This window comes from Equus caballus, chromosome 27, assembly GCF_041296265.1.
Source record: "Equus caballus isolate H_3958 breed thoroughbred chromosome 27, TB-T2T, whole genome shotgun sequence".
In the NCBI taxonomy this organism is placed as follows: domain Eukaryota; kingdom Metazoa; phylum Chordata; class Mammalia; order Perissodactyla; family Equidae; genus Equus; species Equus caballus.
The window spans coordinates 21,671,495-21,686,322 of record NC_091710.1 but is presented as its reverse complement, the minus strand read 5'-3'; the positions used below and the strand labels follow the sequence as shown (position 1 = coordinate 21,686,322).

Here is a 14,828-nt window from a genome sequence, read left to right as displayed (position 1 = left end):
TCAAATATTTATTGTACATGTCTGGCTTTCACACGGAATTTGCAACCTGCCAGTTACCAGTGTTTACCTTGGTAGAAATTCACGGGAAATTTTAGTCTGAACAGGCCCAGAGTTTATTTTACTGCCAGATAAACAACTTTCTTTGATAAATCATCTGTGTGACAGTGTTCCTGAAAGACTAAACAAGGATTTCAAGCGCAATCTATAGGCCTTTGAGAAGCCTTCCAAAGCTAATGCATGTTTAATTAGCTGCTGCGAGCAGGCTGAGGCAGGGCGGGGGCCTGACATTTCTGTGGCCATTTGTTCTCCTTTAAAAAAAAAATACAGATTGGAGCTTCTGGCTCATTTCTGCAAAACTGGACAAAACTTACCAATATTTAAATGCTCAATTCTTCTGCATATAGCCTGTGTTTTGGTTAAAGGGAGCACGTGTCACAAACCTCACCAGGCAGCTGTTGGAAAAGAGAGTGAAAACTGCCCTGGAGACGGGGCTCGAGGAAAGGGGAGGGCAGAGGGCAGGATGCCACGCAGGATCGAACATCTCTCTCAAACAGACCCAAAAAAACTGTGAGTAGAAAAACTCGGATTAAAAACAAAATTTCTACAACACACAAAAACACAAAAGGAAAGCTTCCGTGGGCGTGTCAGGGAGCTGGTCTAGCCCCAGTGGGAGCTCCGCAGTGAGAGCCATCCAACGACTTCCAGTTTCACAAGGACTTAAGGGTGTCATCTCGCTAACACGGCCAGTGTAGACAGGGTGGTTTTCAGTTTGCCGGGTCTGGGCTGTGTTTGGGTTTGTTTTGGTTTTTTAACCATAGCACCTTGAAGCTGCATAGAGCTTTTACAGTTTGTCTAAGTGGGCTTTTGTAGAAAGGCTTCTTCAGTTAATCTTCTGTTAACCAGAGAATTAACGAGGCCATGCCATTCCATTTCCTAAAATTTTTTTGCCAAAGAAGCTGATTTCATTAGTGCTAGCATCCTCCCACCTAGACTAATCTCCACGCTGAAACAATTCTTTCAAATAAGAAGAGATAATCACTGCGGACTGAGGAGCCATCGTGCCCAAGAACCGTACACACTTGATTAGTTCCATTCTCCCCACAGCACAGTAACACAGAAATCATCAACCACATTTTGCAAGTGAGGAGCTGGGCTCTGGGAGGTTGACAGACTTCCTCCTGGTCACTCAGCTTATAGGCTTGGGATTTCATCCAAGTCTGTGTGGCCCAAAGCCTCTGTTCCTTCTACTCCACTCCACTGCCGGCCCGCCACAGAGAGAGATCAGCGAGTGCTGAGCGCTGCCCCTGTGTCAGGCACAGACCGCAATCCTCCTGTATCCCACAAACTGAGAGGAGTGAAAGAGCAGCCGATGGCCCCTGCCCAGGGAGCTGGCTCTCCCAGTCCTGGCAGGATGGGAATGGGACGGGCATGAGAGGACATGAAGGAGGGAGGGTATGGAATCTGGACTGGCTACCCAGGTAAGTGCTGGTGAAACAAAGACTGTCAGGGATGCCAGGCAGAGTGGCCTGGGGCAACCAGATGACTAACTCCTTTATCTGAGTCTTATTGTCCTCCATCTGTACGATGAGAGCTTAGACTGGCTGATCTTTGAGGTCGCATTCAGCTCAGCATATCTTCAGAACGACAAATGGGTACTGAGGAGCAACACAACACCCAAAGAAATGTGCTGCTTGTGTGGGCTGTGAAGGACCCCCGATCCCGCCTCGTCCCTCACTGGCCTTTCTCCGCCCTGCCCCAGGAAAGCCTCAGAGAACAGAGGTGGGCTTGAAGGCAAACCGCTCTTGCTCCCTTCTCCATGATAGTTTATACATACATCAAATGATAAGGACCACATTTCGCCAAGTGAAATAAGCCAGACACAAAAGGACAAATACTGCATGATTCCACTTATATGCAGTACCTAGACCAGTCAAACTCAGGAACGGAAAGAACGGTGGTTTCTGGGTGCTGGGGAGCCGGGAATGGGGAGTTAGTCTTTGGATACAGAGCGTCATTTTGGGATGATGAAAAATATCCAAAGATGGATGGTGGTGATGGTTGCACAACAATGTGAATGTACTTAATGCCACAGAACTGTACACTTAAAAATGGTTAAAATGGTAACTTTTATGTTATGTACATATTTTTGTAAAGATTTTATTTTTCCTTTTTCTCCCCAAAGTCCCCTGGTACATAATTGTGTATTTTTAGTTGTGAGTCCTTCTAGTTGTGGCATGTGGGACACTGCCTCAGCATGGCCTGATGAGCAGTGCCATGTCCACGCCCAGGATCCGAACCAGTGAAACCCTGGGCCGCCAAAGCGGAGCGCAGGAACTTAACCACTCAGACACGGGGCAGGCCCTGATGTTATATATATGTTACCACAGTAAATTTTAAAAAATGATAAGGACGCCTAGGCAGGAGGGCTGGGGCAGGGCAAATCACAACCAGAGACTCACAGAATCGAGGGTGGACAGGACTTCAAAGGACACCCAGACCACACCGGTTAGCAACTGACCATCCCAAGGAAAAACCTAGTCAGAGCTGGACTTAACCACAAAGAGGGAGAAGTCACGCGTCAGACAATCCTAAATCAGCCGTGCCCACACCTACATCTGTCTTAGGACAAAGAAAAGCAGTTATTCTAGCAAGACAGGAGGAGGAGCAAGGGCTAAAAACAGAAGGTTCAGGAAAGATTTCAATAAATATGCTGAGAGCAGAAGACAGAGAGTCCCTGGCTGCACCCCTTGATCCTTCAGTGAGCGCCAGGAAGGGAGGCCTCACCTGCCCAGGACAGAAAGCTGGGCTGCTTCGCCCTTGAAGTGCACCTGGAATGAGGCAGCCTGTGTGCGGCCCAGAGCCGGCCTCCTCACACGCCACCTCGTCTGCTCCTCCCCAGAACCGACACCTGGGTACGAGGTGCCATTTCACAGAGGGAAACTGAGGCCTGCGGAGGTTAGGAGATTGGCCCACTGCTGCAGGGCGTGCACACAGCGACAGGGGGAGGACTGCACTCGGCCCAGAGGACGCTGTGCCCCTCCGTGGGTCCTGGGTTCTGTCCCCTCCCCAGGCTTCAACGTGCTTTTATAGGTTCAAAGACGCACAGAACAGCGTTTCTTGTTGACGTCTGCCTTATCGAAGCATCTTCCTGCCACAGTTACAGCCACGAAAGAATTACAGGTGGAGATAGGGTGTACCATCCGCACCGGAGGGGGAAATCTGGCTCTTTTCCCAGCTTTTCCTTGTGTTCTTCAACATGGCTTCAGAGTGCAAAGTGCTCCCCATGTGATCTCGGCCCAAACTGCCCAGGGCCTGATTCCTCTGGCCAGGACCCCAGATTTGGGGCCCGCTCAGGAACTCTCTAATCCGAGACCGTGGGGGAGCAGAAACTGACATCACAACTCACCCGGCCAACTGGACAGCTTCGAAGGTTCAGCTTCAGCCATGGTCTCTGCACTGCACAGCCCAACCCACGCACGGGATGAGCACTCAGAACGGGAGGCCGGCCGTGCGCTCAGAGTTACTCTTTCAGTGCATTAAAGCGCCAGTCCCACATTTTCCCACACATGAAATGCCATAACAACTCATTCCAAGTATTTACAGATCTGTGGATGGAATACGTATTTAGATATCTTCAGTGACAATAAAAACCACTTGTTTTCAGCCTGCCAATTCCACCAGGGGTAACAGTTCCTTCTCCCATGTCTATTTAATTTTACTTTGACTGAACTAGATTTCTGGATGTTAGGGCTTTTTTTTTACATATACACATACACAATCACCCAAAACAGGGCATGAAGTTTTCCTTGAACTTAATAAACAAGTTGTGCATATCCACTTGGAAAAGAGCTTTCTCCTTTTATTAAAAAGGAAGTCCAATTGCCATACCCCTGCCATCCCTTGTCATTCATGGACTTATCTGACAAACTTTTATTTTATGCCTAAAAATATAAGACGCTGTGCCAAAGACTATTTAAGTACAAACAGGCCTTGTTTTGTTCATTCTAAGACACAGATTATCTTCACATTTTAACATGACGTGTGTTTTCTTTGTCAGTGGTACAAAACAAGTAGTGCATCTCACAGTTAATGAGCCTCGTATATTAGGTAAAACAGGGTACACGATACAAACTCTGCTCCCAAGTGCCTACAGATGCTGCGGCTACGGTGCTGGCAGCCAGACCCCTCACTGGCAGGAGGAAACCCAAGGTTTAGTTTGGAAAGGTTGAACCTGCTTTTTGCAAGAGATCAAACTGCACTTCAGAGCAAAACATTGTGCCTCCCAACAGCAGCACAGCCAAGACACCTCGAAAGAAGAGTGAAGCAGAACGAGAACAGGGCTAGTGAAGGTTCGGGAGCCTCTGAAAATATTTCTTCTAGGAAATATTCCCGAATGCTAACAGTGAGAGCTGAATTTTTTTCATTCCTATTTGACTCATTTTAGTGTTGCAAAGTATGGTTTTACTCTTTAGGGGAAACATATAAACAGGAAAAAAAAATCCTTCCAGAAGGCAAGGAAAATTTCTAGGGGCAAAGAAATCTTTTTCCACAGCAAGAAAATACCAGGCTAAAAAAGTTGCCACCTGAACTCTCAAGCTCAAAAAACTGGAGAAGCCCCTACAAGAGGAAGCTCTGAAATGCCTTAGCAGAAGTATATCATCACACACATTTCCAGAAAAGCTTAAGGGTGTTTACAGATACTGGAGAAGAAGCGAGGGACAGTGGCCAGAGGCGGAGTCCTAACCTCAGCAATTAGACATCAGATCCTCACATCCCTGGATAAGCGAACCTGCAGGAAAGACGGCTGTGGCACTGAGCTGTCGACAGCAGGATCATCAGAGCGGCAGCTTACATTTACTACATTGGCCTGTTTAAGAGAAAAGAGCAGCCCCCGGTTGTTGGATAGCAGGAAAATCAGAACGAGGACAAAAAGCAGAGCAGCGCGTCCTAATTGAAGCACTGCAGGCAGGCTGGCCACCAGGTTGAATTCGGAGACTTTGCACCATCTAACTTTTGGCTTTCCCACATCTGGTGCTTGATCCGGGCTGATTCAGCTGCATTCCTGAGCATCAGCACACAGGTGTTTCTAGTGATGTTTTTCCCTGTTGGGGGAAAAAATGTGCTCTGAACTGAGGGGGTACAGTGCAGGGGTGGAGAGACTAGTGGCCAAGCAGACCTGCCAGACAGTTAAAAATGCACTGCCCGGGAAGGAGGTAATGGGTATGACCAGCTCCACGGAGGCTGCAGGAGTCCACGGATGCATTGGCAGGAGGGCAAGTGTGCATGCTGACCCAGAAGGAACGCACCCCTTGTTCCTGCGGCTCACAGAGAGCCTTCCAACAACTTGATGTCTTCCCACCAGGGATGTCAGGGCCACTTAATGCAAAGTTTGATCCCTGGAGTAGGGAATAAAACATTCTTTTTCTCCTCTGTTATGTGTCAGCTTGCATTGCTGAATTTCTTTGTTCCCTAACTGAATCCCATCAGTGTGGCTGACTGCCTCCCTCACTTGAAATGAACTAAAGTAGGAAACAAGTTTCCCAACAAGGCTGCATTCTCCAGGGTGCTGAGAAGGGCAGAGCTAAGCTCAGCCCCCGCAGAGAGAGAGAAAAAAATCCTATTTATTGCCTTATAAGAACATTACAAACAAAAAACCAAAAAGTCTCTCCCGCATCCAGATCAAAGAAGCCTGGCACGCAGCACACCCATGCTGAGGAGACCCACGCCTCCGTGGCAAAACCCAGTGACTGCTCATCTTCTCCTACGTGAGGAGGCGGTATGACAGAGAGGAAACAAACGCCAGCTAGGAAAGTCAGATGCCCTATTTATGAAATAAGTGGATGGGATAAGATGACCCATCGTGTCCAAGAGAACTCAAAAGTTCTATGAACTCAAGAAGAAAATAATCTCAGGACTGAAAAAACACAGTCCCAAACAGCTGATCACTCAGAATCACCAAGACCTGATTGGTTATTAAAACAAGATAGATTGCTCCCTCCTACAGGCAGGCAGCAGGCGGCTTGCTGACTTCGCAGGTGCCTATGCAGTGGGGAAAGGCTGTCCATCCCCAGGTGAGTTACCTGAGCACCCTCTAGGCCCTTGCCCTACACCAGAAGGTCAACCTTCCAGATTCGAATTCTTTCCCAAGCCTTGTGTCTTCAGCCCACGTCCAGGGAATGTCTCTATTTAACTAGTTGCCACAAAGCCCCCGGTTGCCAGAATTTTGGTGGGCGACTGAGGTAGTGGAGAGGAGACCCACTGACAGGTTCAGGCTGGTAAGTTCCCAACAAAGATTCTGAGCACAGAGACATGGATTCTCTTCTCACAGCTCCTTAACATTAACTTCGGCCTTGAGCTCCTACAGCCCCCTCTTCAGCCGGTGAATTAGAAAACGACTCCACGATTCTCTAGGAAATCACTGACGACTGTTTGGTCAGGGTTAAAAAACTTTTGGAATTAAATTTTAATTTATCCTAGGTAAGTATTTTTGGATACGGCATCTAGCACAGTACTGTGCACTCCAGAAACATTGAATGAATGGATCCGTGAATCGACAAATGATGCGATACACTGAATCCAAGTTCCCTGAAAGGAAGGCTGCCCTGCCAGTCACCTCAAAAGGAAGGCTGCCCTGCCAGTCACCTCCTCACAGTCAGCTCAGGGATTCCCATCACGCTTCCCTCAGGAGCCGAACCTGACAGAAATCATATGAGCATAAAACATCTGCTAAGCTATTACCTTTCAGAGTTTACTCTGACATGATTTCCTGGATTTGCTGAAATGTCAGTGGGCCAACTTCTAAAAATGAGTGTGGGGATCTACAATCTCTGAAGAGGATCCATGAAATCTAGAAGCAGCCCCTCAGTCATCCCTCATAAGGAACTTTCAGGGTCAGAGCCGTATCTGAACAGATTCCTCCTGCGCCAGCCATGCAGCAAAAGGCTTCTAGTCAGGATTTCTGAGAGATGTGATTTACATCCCTTTTTTCTGTTCTAATGCATCTCTGGGAAGGAGTCCCAAGCCCATGGGGGAGGAAGAGCCAGGCGTGAAGGCAATGTGGGGCTGTGCTCCCGCAGACTGTACGGGAGGAGACCCACCAGGCCAAGCTGGGTTTCAGCACCTGCTGAGGAAGCAAGAGCGCCATCAGGAGGCAAACGTTCCCACTGTTAGAGGCGAGGGTATCAGTGTGTGCACACATCACTGCAGGTGCCTGCTACCATGTTATTTGAGTTCCTTTAAAACGGCAACAAGAAAAAGGGTGTGCCTCAAACACAAGCAGCAAAATGCAGAGTAGGCCACATCTTCCTGGAGGTCCTGCTGTCCTCCACCAAGAACAGAGGAGGCAAGCAGAGACACTGAGTGCAGAGACAAGGCAAGCAAAACACATCCATCCTCAAGAAGCTCGCCGTGGCAAAGGGTCTGAATTCTCCAACTTTCCCCTTCAGTCACCACGACAAGTACCCTGAGAACAGATCTGTCACATGTACAATTTCCCTCAACCGCGTGTGCGCGCACATGTGTGCGGCTCATTCAGACATGGCACTTTGCCAGAACAAGGCCCTTTTGTGTATGTTATTTAATGTCTGGTTAATGAAAACACGGAGTAGGTAGCCTGAATGAACATAAAGACTCAGATTACCTACCGTCCTGCTTTTCCTGATAAGAATTCTGTAAGAAATCCAGCCTCAGGGACACAGCGCAGGATCATGACAAACGCCCTGTTCAGCATCAGGCTGAACCTGTCCTTGGGCAAAGTGGGCCTGGCCCGAGCCACTCCTCGGCCTCCATACGAAACAAAGGCAGGGGCGAGGGAGTCGGCCCTTCACAGAGATGCGGTTTACTTTTCCCAGAGGAGAGACTCCCAGGGTATCTGGAGCCCGGGTCTCCTGTGGGGCCAACTACAAGGGTCCTGCCCTGAAAGGCCACCTGAGATCTGCTCCCCAGGCCACATCCAGCCCTTCCATGGGCTGGAAAGGCTCATTCAGAATTCCCTCTTAGCTGGGAGTAATTTGGGAAGAAGGAGAGAAATCCCCTGACAGTGGCGATGTCAACTTTCCTTGCCTGAAAGGACCTGATAGGGGCCCCTCCTCTGAATGCCCTAAGCATTGGACTCTCCCCCTCCCTTAGGAAGGCACCCGCCATCAGCCATTTCAGGTCCTGGGTAGAGGGGTGCTGACACCTAGGGGTGGATGGAAAGAGAGCTAGTGCAGAGAGAAGGCCAGCCCAGGCTGCCCGCTGTACCTCCTGGAGCGTTCAAGGAGTGGTGTTTTCCCCAAGCTCCTCTCCACTCGCCCCCAAGTCTGCCTCCTCCACTCCTAGAGAAGGGCCCCCAAAACCTATCCAGTGATCCCCCACACAGCAGGGCAGAAACAAAGTCTGACTTAGTAACACCAGGCCAGTTCCCACAACAGTGAGCCTTCCATCTGCCTGAGAAAGCAGCCATTCGGCAGGGGCGCAGGTAGAGAATACAAAGCTCCAAAATGACGCATCAACAGGCTCTCTGTTTATCAGGGACACGGACCAAGAGGAACTAGGGAGGCCAAACCTCCCCGAGGCGGCCAGGGATGCTTTCTTACCAAACTCGCTCGCACACAGATGTTCAATTATGGCTTCAGATTTCAACTCGTTGTCACATGGAGGACACACCGTTGTGCCTAGGACGAGAAAGGGAGAGAAACAGGAGCTGTGAGTTGAGGGGGTGGAGGGGCAGGGAGGAACCACCCCTGCGGAAGAGATCAACCCCGGGACCAGGCTGAAAGCAGTTAACAGTCTACTGGAATTTCTGAAGGACAACCCGAGAATTGAAAAGAAGAGTCCTTGAGGCCAGGACCTAAAGCCATCAACAGACATACAGTTTCTTGAAAATCTGGGGGCCAGAGTTGTTGAATATGGCACAGCTATTTAAACCAACACTATCTGGGGCTGGGTGGGGCAGGTCCCATGAAGTGTGGCTTGATGGGGTGTGCTGGGTCCCCAGGAAAAGCTGACTTGTAAACCAAACACATCCGCTACAGTTGTTTCCTGTTCTTTCTCCCTCCCCCGCCCTGATTCCTACCCCCTTCCCATTCTCAAACTCCCATGAGGATAACAGGTCAATCTGACTGGATCTCTAGGAGCCAAAAAAGAAACTCAGCCAGACCCCTAAACTCCAACTTCAGGCCCTGGACACCCCACTCCCCAAGGGCTGTTGCAGTAGATTCCTGCAGGGGCGGGACGCAGGAGCAGCTGGGTGGGGGCTGGGGGCCACACTAGCAAGAGCTGGCAAATGGGAGGACAGAGCTGGACAGGGAGCAACCCTCTGGAGGCGTTTTCATAACACTGTGAAGTGCTTTGAAGAGGAGGTGTGTGTGTGGCTGGCAGGAGGGCCACTGGGAGGCAGCTAAGCTGCAGGGGCAGGAGGTTTCAGAGGCCTCCTCCAAGCCCAGATGCTGCCAATGCTGGAGGGACCCCTGGGAGATAAAGAGCCGCCAGAGAAGGGCAGGGAGAAAGTGGTACAGTGGAATCCCCAGAAGGGTGAGGTGGCTTATCACCACCATCACTATCGTCATCATCACCATCATCGTCCATCAAACAACTTGGAGTTTCATCTACGATCCAGAAAAGCATTAGCACGTTCTAAGAACACTCCATTCCTGGCACAGCACAGCCTGGAGCTGAGAAGCACAGGAAAGTCACCCCAAGGCAGGATGGTGTGCTGAGCGACCTCTGCTCAGATATAAGGCTCTTCATCTTCTTCCTCCCCTCTCCTCTCCACAGCTCAGTGAAATGGGCAAAGCCTCCATGATGGATGACAAGGAGGGAGCTGCGCAGCCCTCCCAGGCCAATCCCAGGACACGGCTGGTCCACAGCTGGCCAGCAGGCTAGCAACAGTGGGGAGATGATGCACAACCACTGCTCACTTCCAAGCAGGGTCCCTGCGTGGCCCAGGAGAGACCACACACCTTAGTCTTTATGGACAGACTCCTCACCCACCTTTTCTCTGTACCCAGGGCCAAAACCCATCCAGAGTCTGAGTGCAGCAAGAACCATTGCCCCCCTCCAAGCAGAAGATTGTGTGACTGTCTTTTGGCCCAGATGTTGGAAATGTATTTTTCACCCAGAACTTGAGACTGGGCTCCACAAGTAGTGTCTCGCTTCCACGGGGAGAAAAACAGGGAAAGGAAGTTCTGCAATATGGGAAGGACCATGTTACCTATATTGGGAGAGTAAACTGTGCTTTGAGATTTTCCTTGTTTGGGTTATTTAAAAAAAGTGGAAGTCATCACATTGCGAGGTTCTATGAATATAATCTTGACCAAACAAGTAGCAGGGCCAGGGCTGTTGGAATGTAAACACCAGGTCTCCACCCCCTCCACACACTCACATCATCTCCGCTGGACACTCTGAGTTCCGACGGCTCTATACACTGCAGGGCGTTTTCCTCAGTCCACTCAAGAGGCCTCAGCACCTCTCAGGGTGGCAGCAGCTCACTGGGGCGAGCCCTGTGTGTTCTCAACATGGCCTTCCCCAACTCACTTTCCTTAGAGCTGACTCCGGAGCAGTCTGATCCAGAGAAGGAAGGAATGTGTAATGCAATATTAATCTGCACCCCCTCCGGACTGTCCCTGGGGCCCTGCAGGCTGCCTCAGCAGGAGAAATCCACCCGGTCATCCGGCTGAGTGAACTAGATCGCTGTTTTAAGGTGTATCTAAAATAACGTTTCAAGCAAAGGAACCAAACACTAAAAGGTATTGCGTTTCATTAATATTTAACGGGGAGTAGAGGAGAAAATCCAATACTGGAGTCAAGATTAAGTGACTTTTTAAAAATCAGGGCACACACATGCATACAGCACATTCTCCGGTCACCTCTCTCTCACACTCACAAGCATACTCTGTCTCACTCACACACACATACAAGCACTCTCTCATGCACAGAGGCACACACTCACACACACAAGCACACACATACTCTCTCTCTCTCACACACACACACACGCACACACACACAACAGGTCTTCCCTGACCAGCTCCTCAAAACACAGAGAATGGATCCTACAAAGCCTCTAGGGGGAAATGAGGGCACCATGGCCTCTGCAATCTGTGACTAAAACAGCCAAGCTGAATGAATGCACAACATGCCTAAACAACAAGAAAACTGAACTGAAAGGGTGTGCTTGCTCACACAACTTGAACTAGTAAAACCTGGCAGGGAGGGAGAGCAACCATTCACCGGGCTCAGAGAGCACAGGTCTAATGTGAGCGCAAGATTTAGAAATAACTTTCCTGGAAAAAGAGCAATTGCTTGTTCTAAAACAGATGCTGCTGCAACTTGGGCATCAGCTTTTGAGGGGGGCGGGAAGCGTCTTCTGACATATTTCTCACTATAGAGTTTATCTTTAATAACAAGTGGCCACAAAGGCCTGCCCAATACCCCAAAACTGTACATGCCCAGGGATGTGAACAAAACGCAGCCTAGATCACTCAGAGATACAGCACTGCTCTGAAAACTCAGTTTTAATTTTAAAGAATAAAGAATAAAAGTAGTGCATGTGTGCTTATTCTGTCCAAAAGTACCAGTTCTTATTCTGGAGCCACCAGCCACAAGGTTACGAGGACCGGCAGTCTGGTGTGTCTCCACCTGCCCCTCCATACACACAGACACACACACACACACACACACACACACACACACACACAGCCCTCCCATCTCCGTGCTCAGCTGACAGTTCATGGCCGTGTGGCCTCAGAGGAAGTCACGTCTCAGGAGAGAGCCTCTCACCACAAATACTGAGGGGAGGACAGCTCCCCATCCCACGCCTGCCTGGTCCTCTCAGAGCTCTTCTTTGTTAAGCAGCTGGTCTCGGGAGGCTGACTGACTACCTGAGCGCTCCTGGAGGGAGGGAGAGAGGAGGATGGCACAGAGGCCCAGGCTGAGGAGATGGCAGTCAAGTCAAACAGCAGCCAAGGAGTAAAAGGCTTCCAGAAGGCAGCAACTGCCTGGTTTCTGCCACCCCAGCACTGCTCCATCCCAACCTTTTGGGGTGCTGGGTTGAGAGGACTCTTCCCCCTTCGTAAGTAGGCAGCCCAGCCTGTCCCTCCACCTTCCCTTCAGGAGATGCCCCCCTAAAGATCTCCACTTTGTGTTCACCGACTGTCTCAGGAAGAGACAAGTGGGGGTGGAGCAGAGCTGGCCACGGCCTCCCAGGGCAGGGCTGGCATAACCCCTCGGCGGGCGGTGGAGGAAGGAGAGAAGGAAAATCCTGCGGGCTGCAGGGGAAGGGTCCACGCGCACAGAACACAAAGTGCTTTGTCAGCTGTAGGTCACTGCTCAGCCCTCGCTCTCAAGGGGCTGCACTTTCCCGCGGTTAACCCTGGGCAGACCCCCAGGAAGCCGAGAGCAGAGTGCCCCCCAACCTCCCCGCTGCCGCAGGCAGGCTGCCGCCTCTCCCACTGCCAGCCCCAGGCCACCCAACAGCGCTCACTTGGGACCGATCTCCTCCCTCCCTGGAATAAACAAGAGCATTCAGAACTCAGGGTGCCCCTTCCCCCGCCACCCTCACCACCCCTACCCTCACTCTGGGGGAGCACGCCCTTATGTGGACATTTCTCTTCCTGGCGTCACCTCAAGAGAAGCTAAGTCAGCGAGCAGCAGGTCCCCCCACCCTAAAAGCCCTGGGACAGCGCCGCTGGGCTAAGCGCACCTGGGTATGGCTCCCCATCTCTGACTATCTCTGCATCTTTGAGCCTCAACTCTGCTTCCGAAGAAGCCAGGGTTGAATTCCCTACTATGAAAGTCAGGCCACCACGCTGGGTTTTTGCGGGCTTGTTTTCTTTTCGGTTTTGGTTTTTGGGGGTTTCGCGTCTGTGGGATTTTTTTCTTCCCACTCAAGAATTGCCCTTTAAGTGGGAGGGGATTCTGAGAGGAACCTCAGCTGTCCCTCAGGCTGTTAGGAAAGTCTCCAATCTGTGGATCCCCACTCCCCAAGGAGAGATGAACAATGAGCTAATTACATTTTTACCTTTCTAATTACCCAAGGATGTGTGTAAATGAGAGAAGCAGGGGGTATGCAAGACTGAGAAGGAAGACATTCTCCACCCCCAGCCCTCCTGGGCTGTTCCCTGCAAGGGGCAGAGGAACAGAAATCTCCGGTTCCTAAACTTTTTTCTCAGCCAGTTCTGCAGCCGTCCTGGAGCTACTTGGCTGAACGGCTAGCTAAGGAAAGAGTTGTGAACAACAACAACAACAAAAAATCCTCATCGAATCCATGGAAATAAACAAAGCTGGCCTTAGCATTTTCTCGGGCTTTCTACACTTAAGGTTAGGAGTTTTGGTGTTTTCCTCCTGGGGCATCCCGTCTCGGGTGTTAAAACCTTCGATGGGGACTCGGTTCCCTCCCAGAGGACAGAAGAGCTCTCCTTTTCTTTGGAGCGTAAGGCCTTGTTGCCGGGATGGAAACAGCGGGACTGGATCCCAGAAAAAGCCCCCCAGGAACCAGACCGTGTTTGCCTGGGGCCCACGCGCAGCCGCCGCGGCCGGGGCGCCTGGGTCGGGAGGGGCGCTGAGTGACACCTCGTTCGTACTAGAAGCTTTTAAAAATCATTCTGCACAGCTTGAGAGCAGCCTCTAGGGAGCACATCCGAACTCCGGGCTGGAGCGCTGGGCGGGGGTCGGAGTGGCTGGCGCTTTCCCGCAGCGCCCGCGGCAGCCCGGCCAATGCCCGGCTCCCCGCCCGCCCGGGTCGGGGGTTCGCGGGCGTGGGAGGGGGCCGCCTTACCTTGGGGCTTAGAGGCTTCAGTGGCATTGGGCGGGGTCATGGCGATGCAGACGTCCCCCTCGGGGAACTTGTCACACTTGAGCATCTCGGGCCAGTAGAAGCCGAAGAACTGCATGACGGGCTCGCAGGAGTCGCGCACGGCCTCGCAGAGCCAGCGGCACGGGTAGATGGGCCGGTCGAGGCAGACGGGCGCGAAGAGCGAGCAGAGGAAGACCTGGGTGCCGATGTGGCAGTTCTTGTTGAGCAGGGGCACCCAGCTGCTGGCCTGCTGCTTCACCTCGGCCATGGTCTCGTGCTCCAGCAGGTTGGGCAGCACCATCTTCTTGTAGCCCACGTTGTGGCACAGCCGCAGGTCCACCGGGATGTCCACGCACTGCGGCGGCTTGGTGTAGAAGCGCCCGCTCTGGTACGAGCCGATGTCCGACTGGAAGCTCACGTAGTCGTACTCGCTGGCCGAACCCGCGGCCAGCAGCCCGGCGGCCAGCGCCAGCAGCACGCCCCCGGCGGCCCCGCGGCGGCCCCCAGCGCCGCGCCCGCTGCCCATGCTGGCTCGGCGCCCTCGCTCCCGCGACGTCGGGGCTGCCCCGGCCGCCTCCCCACGCGCGTCCCGCCGCAAACTTGCAGGAACCTCCGGGGACAAAAGGCGCCGTCCCCACCCGTGCCCGGCTCCGGCGGCCGCGCGCTCCTGCCCGGAGCTCGGCGGGGGCGTCCCTCGGCGTGCGGCGCGCGGCGCGGCGGGAGCTCGCGGGGAGAGGGCGCGCGGCCCGAGGGCGGCCCGGCTCCCGGACGCGCGGCGGGCGGGCGGGCTGCGCGCGGCTCCCGCTCCCGAGGCTGCAGGACTCGAGTGCCCGGCGCTCCTGTTGCAAAGCCCTCGGAGTCGCCCGCGCAGCCAATCAGCGCCCGGCCGCGGCGAGCCGCACTCAGGCGGCACGTCAGTCACCGGCGCAATTAGCCAATCGCTTCACTTGCAAGAGGGTTCGGTTTACTAGAACTAGACACAGGTCAACACTCCTTAAAAAACAGAACCAAAAAAAGAAAGAAAGAGAAGAAAAAAGAAAAAAGTAGGAGGAAA

At 52.2% G+C, this 14,828-nt stretch overlaps 1 protein-coding gene across 1 annotated transcript in view; it reads right to left on the bottom strand.

The window, feature by feature from the left end:
* The window catches only part of SFRP1 (secreted frizzled related protein 1), a 45,839-nt gene extending 31,227 nt beyond the window's left edge, over positions 1-14,612 (bottom strand). The window contains exons 1-2 of the mRNA XM_023630936.2: positions 13,757-14,612; positions 8,577-8,654 (exon numbers count right to left, since the gene is read on the bottom strand). Coding sequence (XP_023486704.1) covers positions 8,577-8,654; positions 13,757-14,300 — 622 coding nt within the window. The 5' untranslated portion in view covers positions 14,301-14,612. The remainder of the gene's footprint in view (positions 1-8,576; positions 8,655-13,756) is intronic.
* Positions 14,613-14,828: the final 216 nt, after the last annotated feature.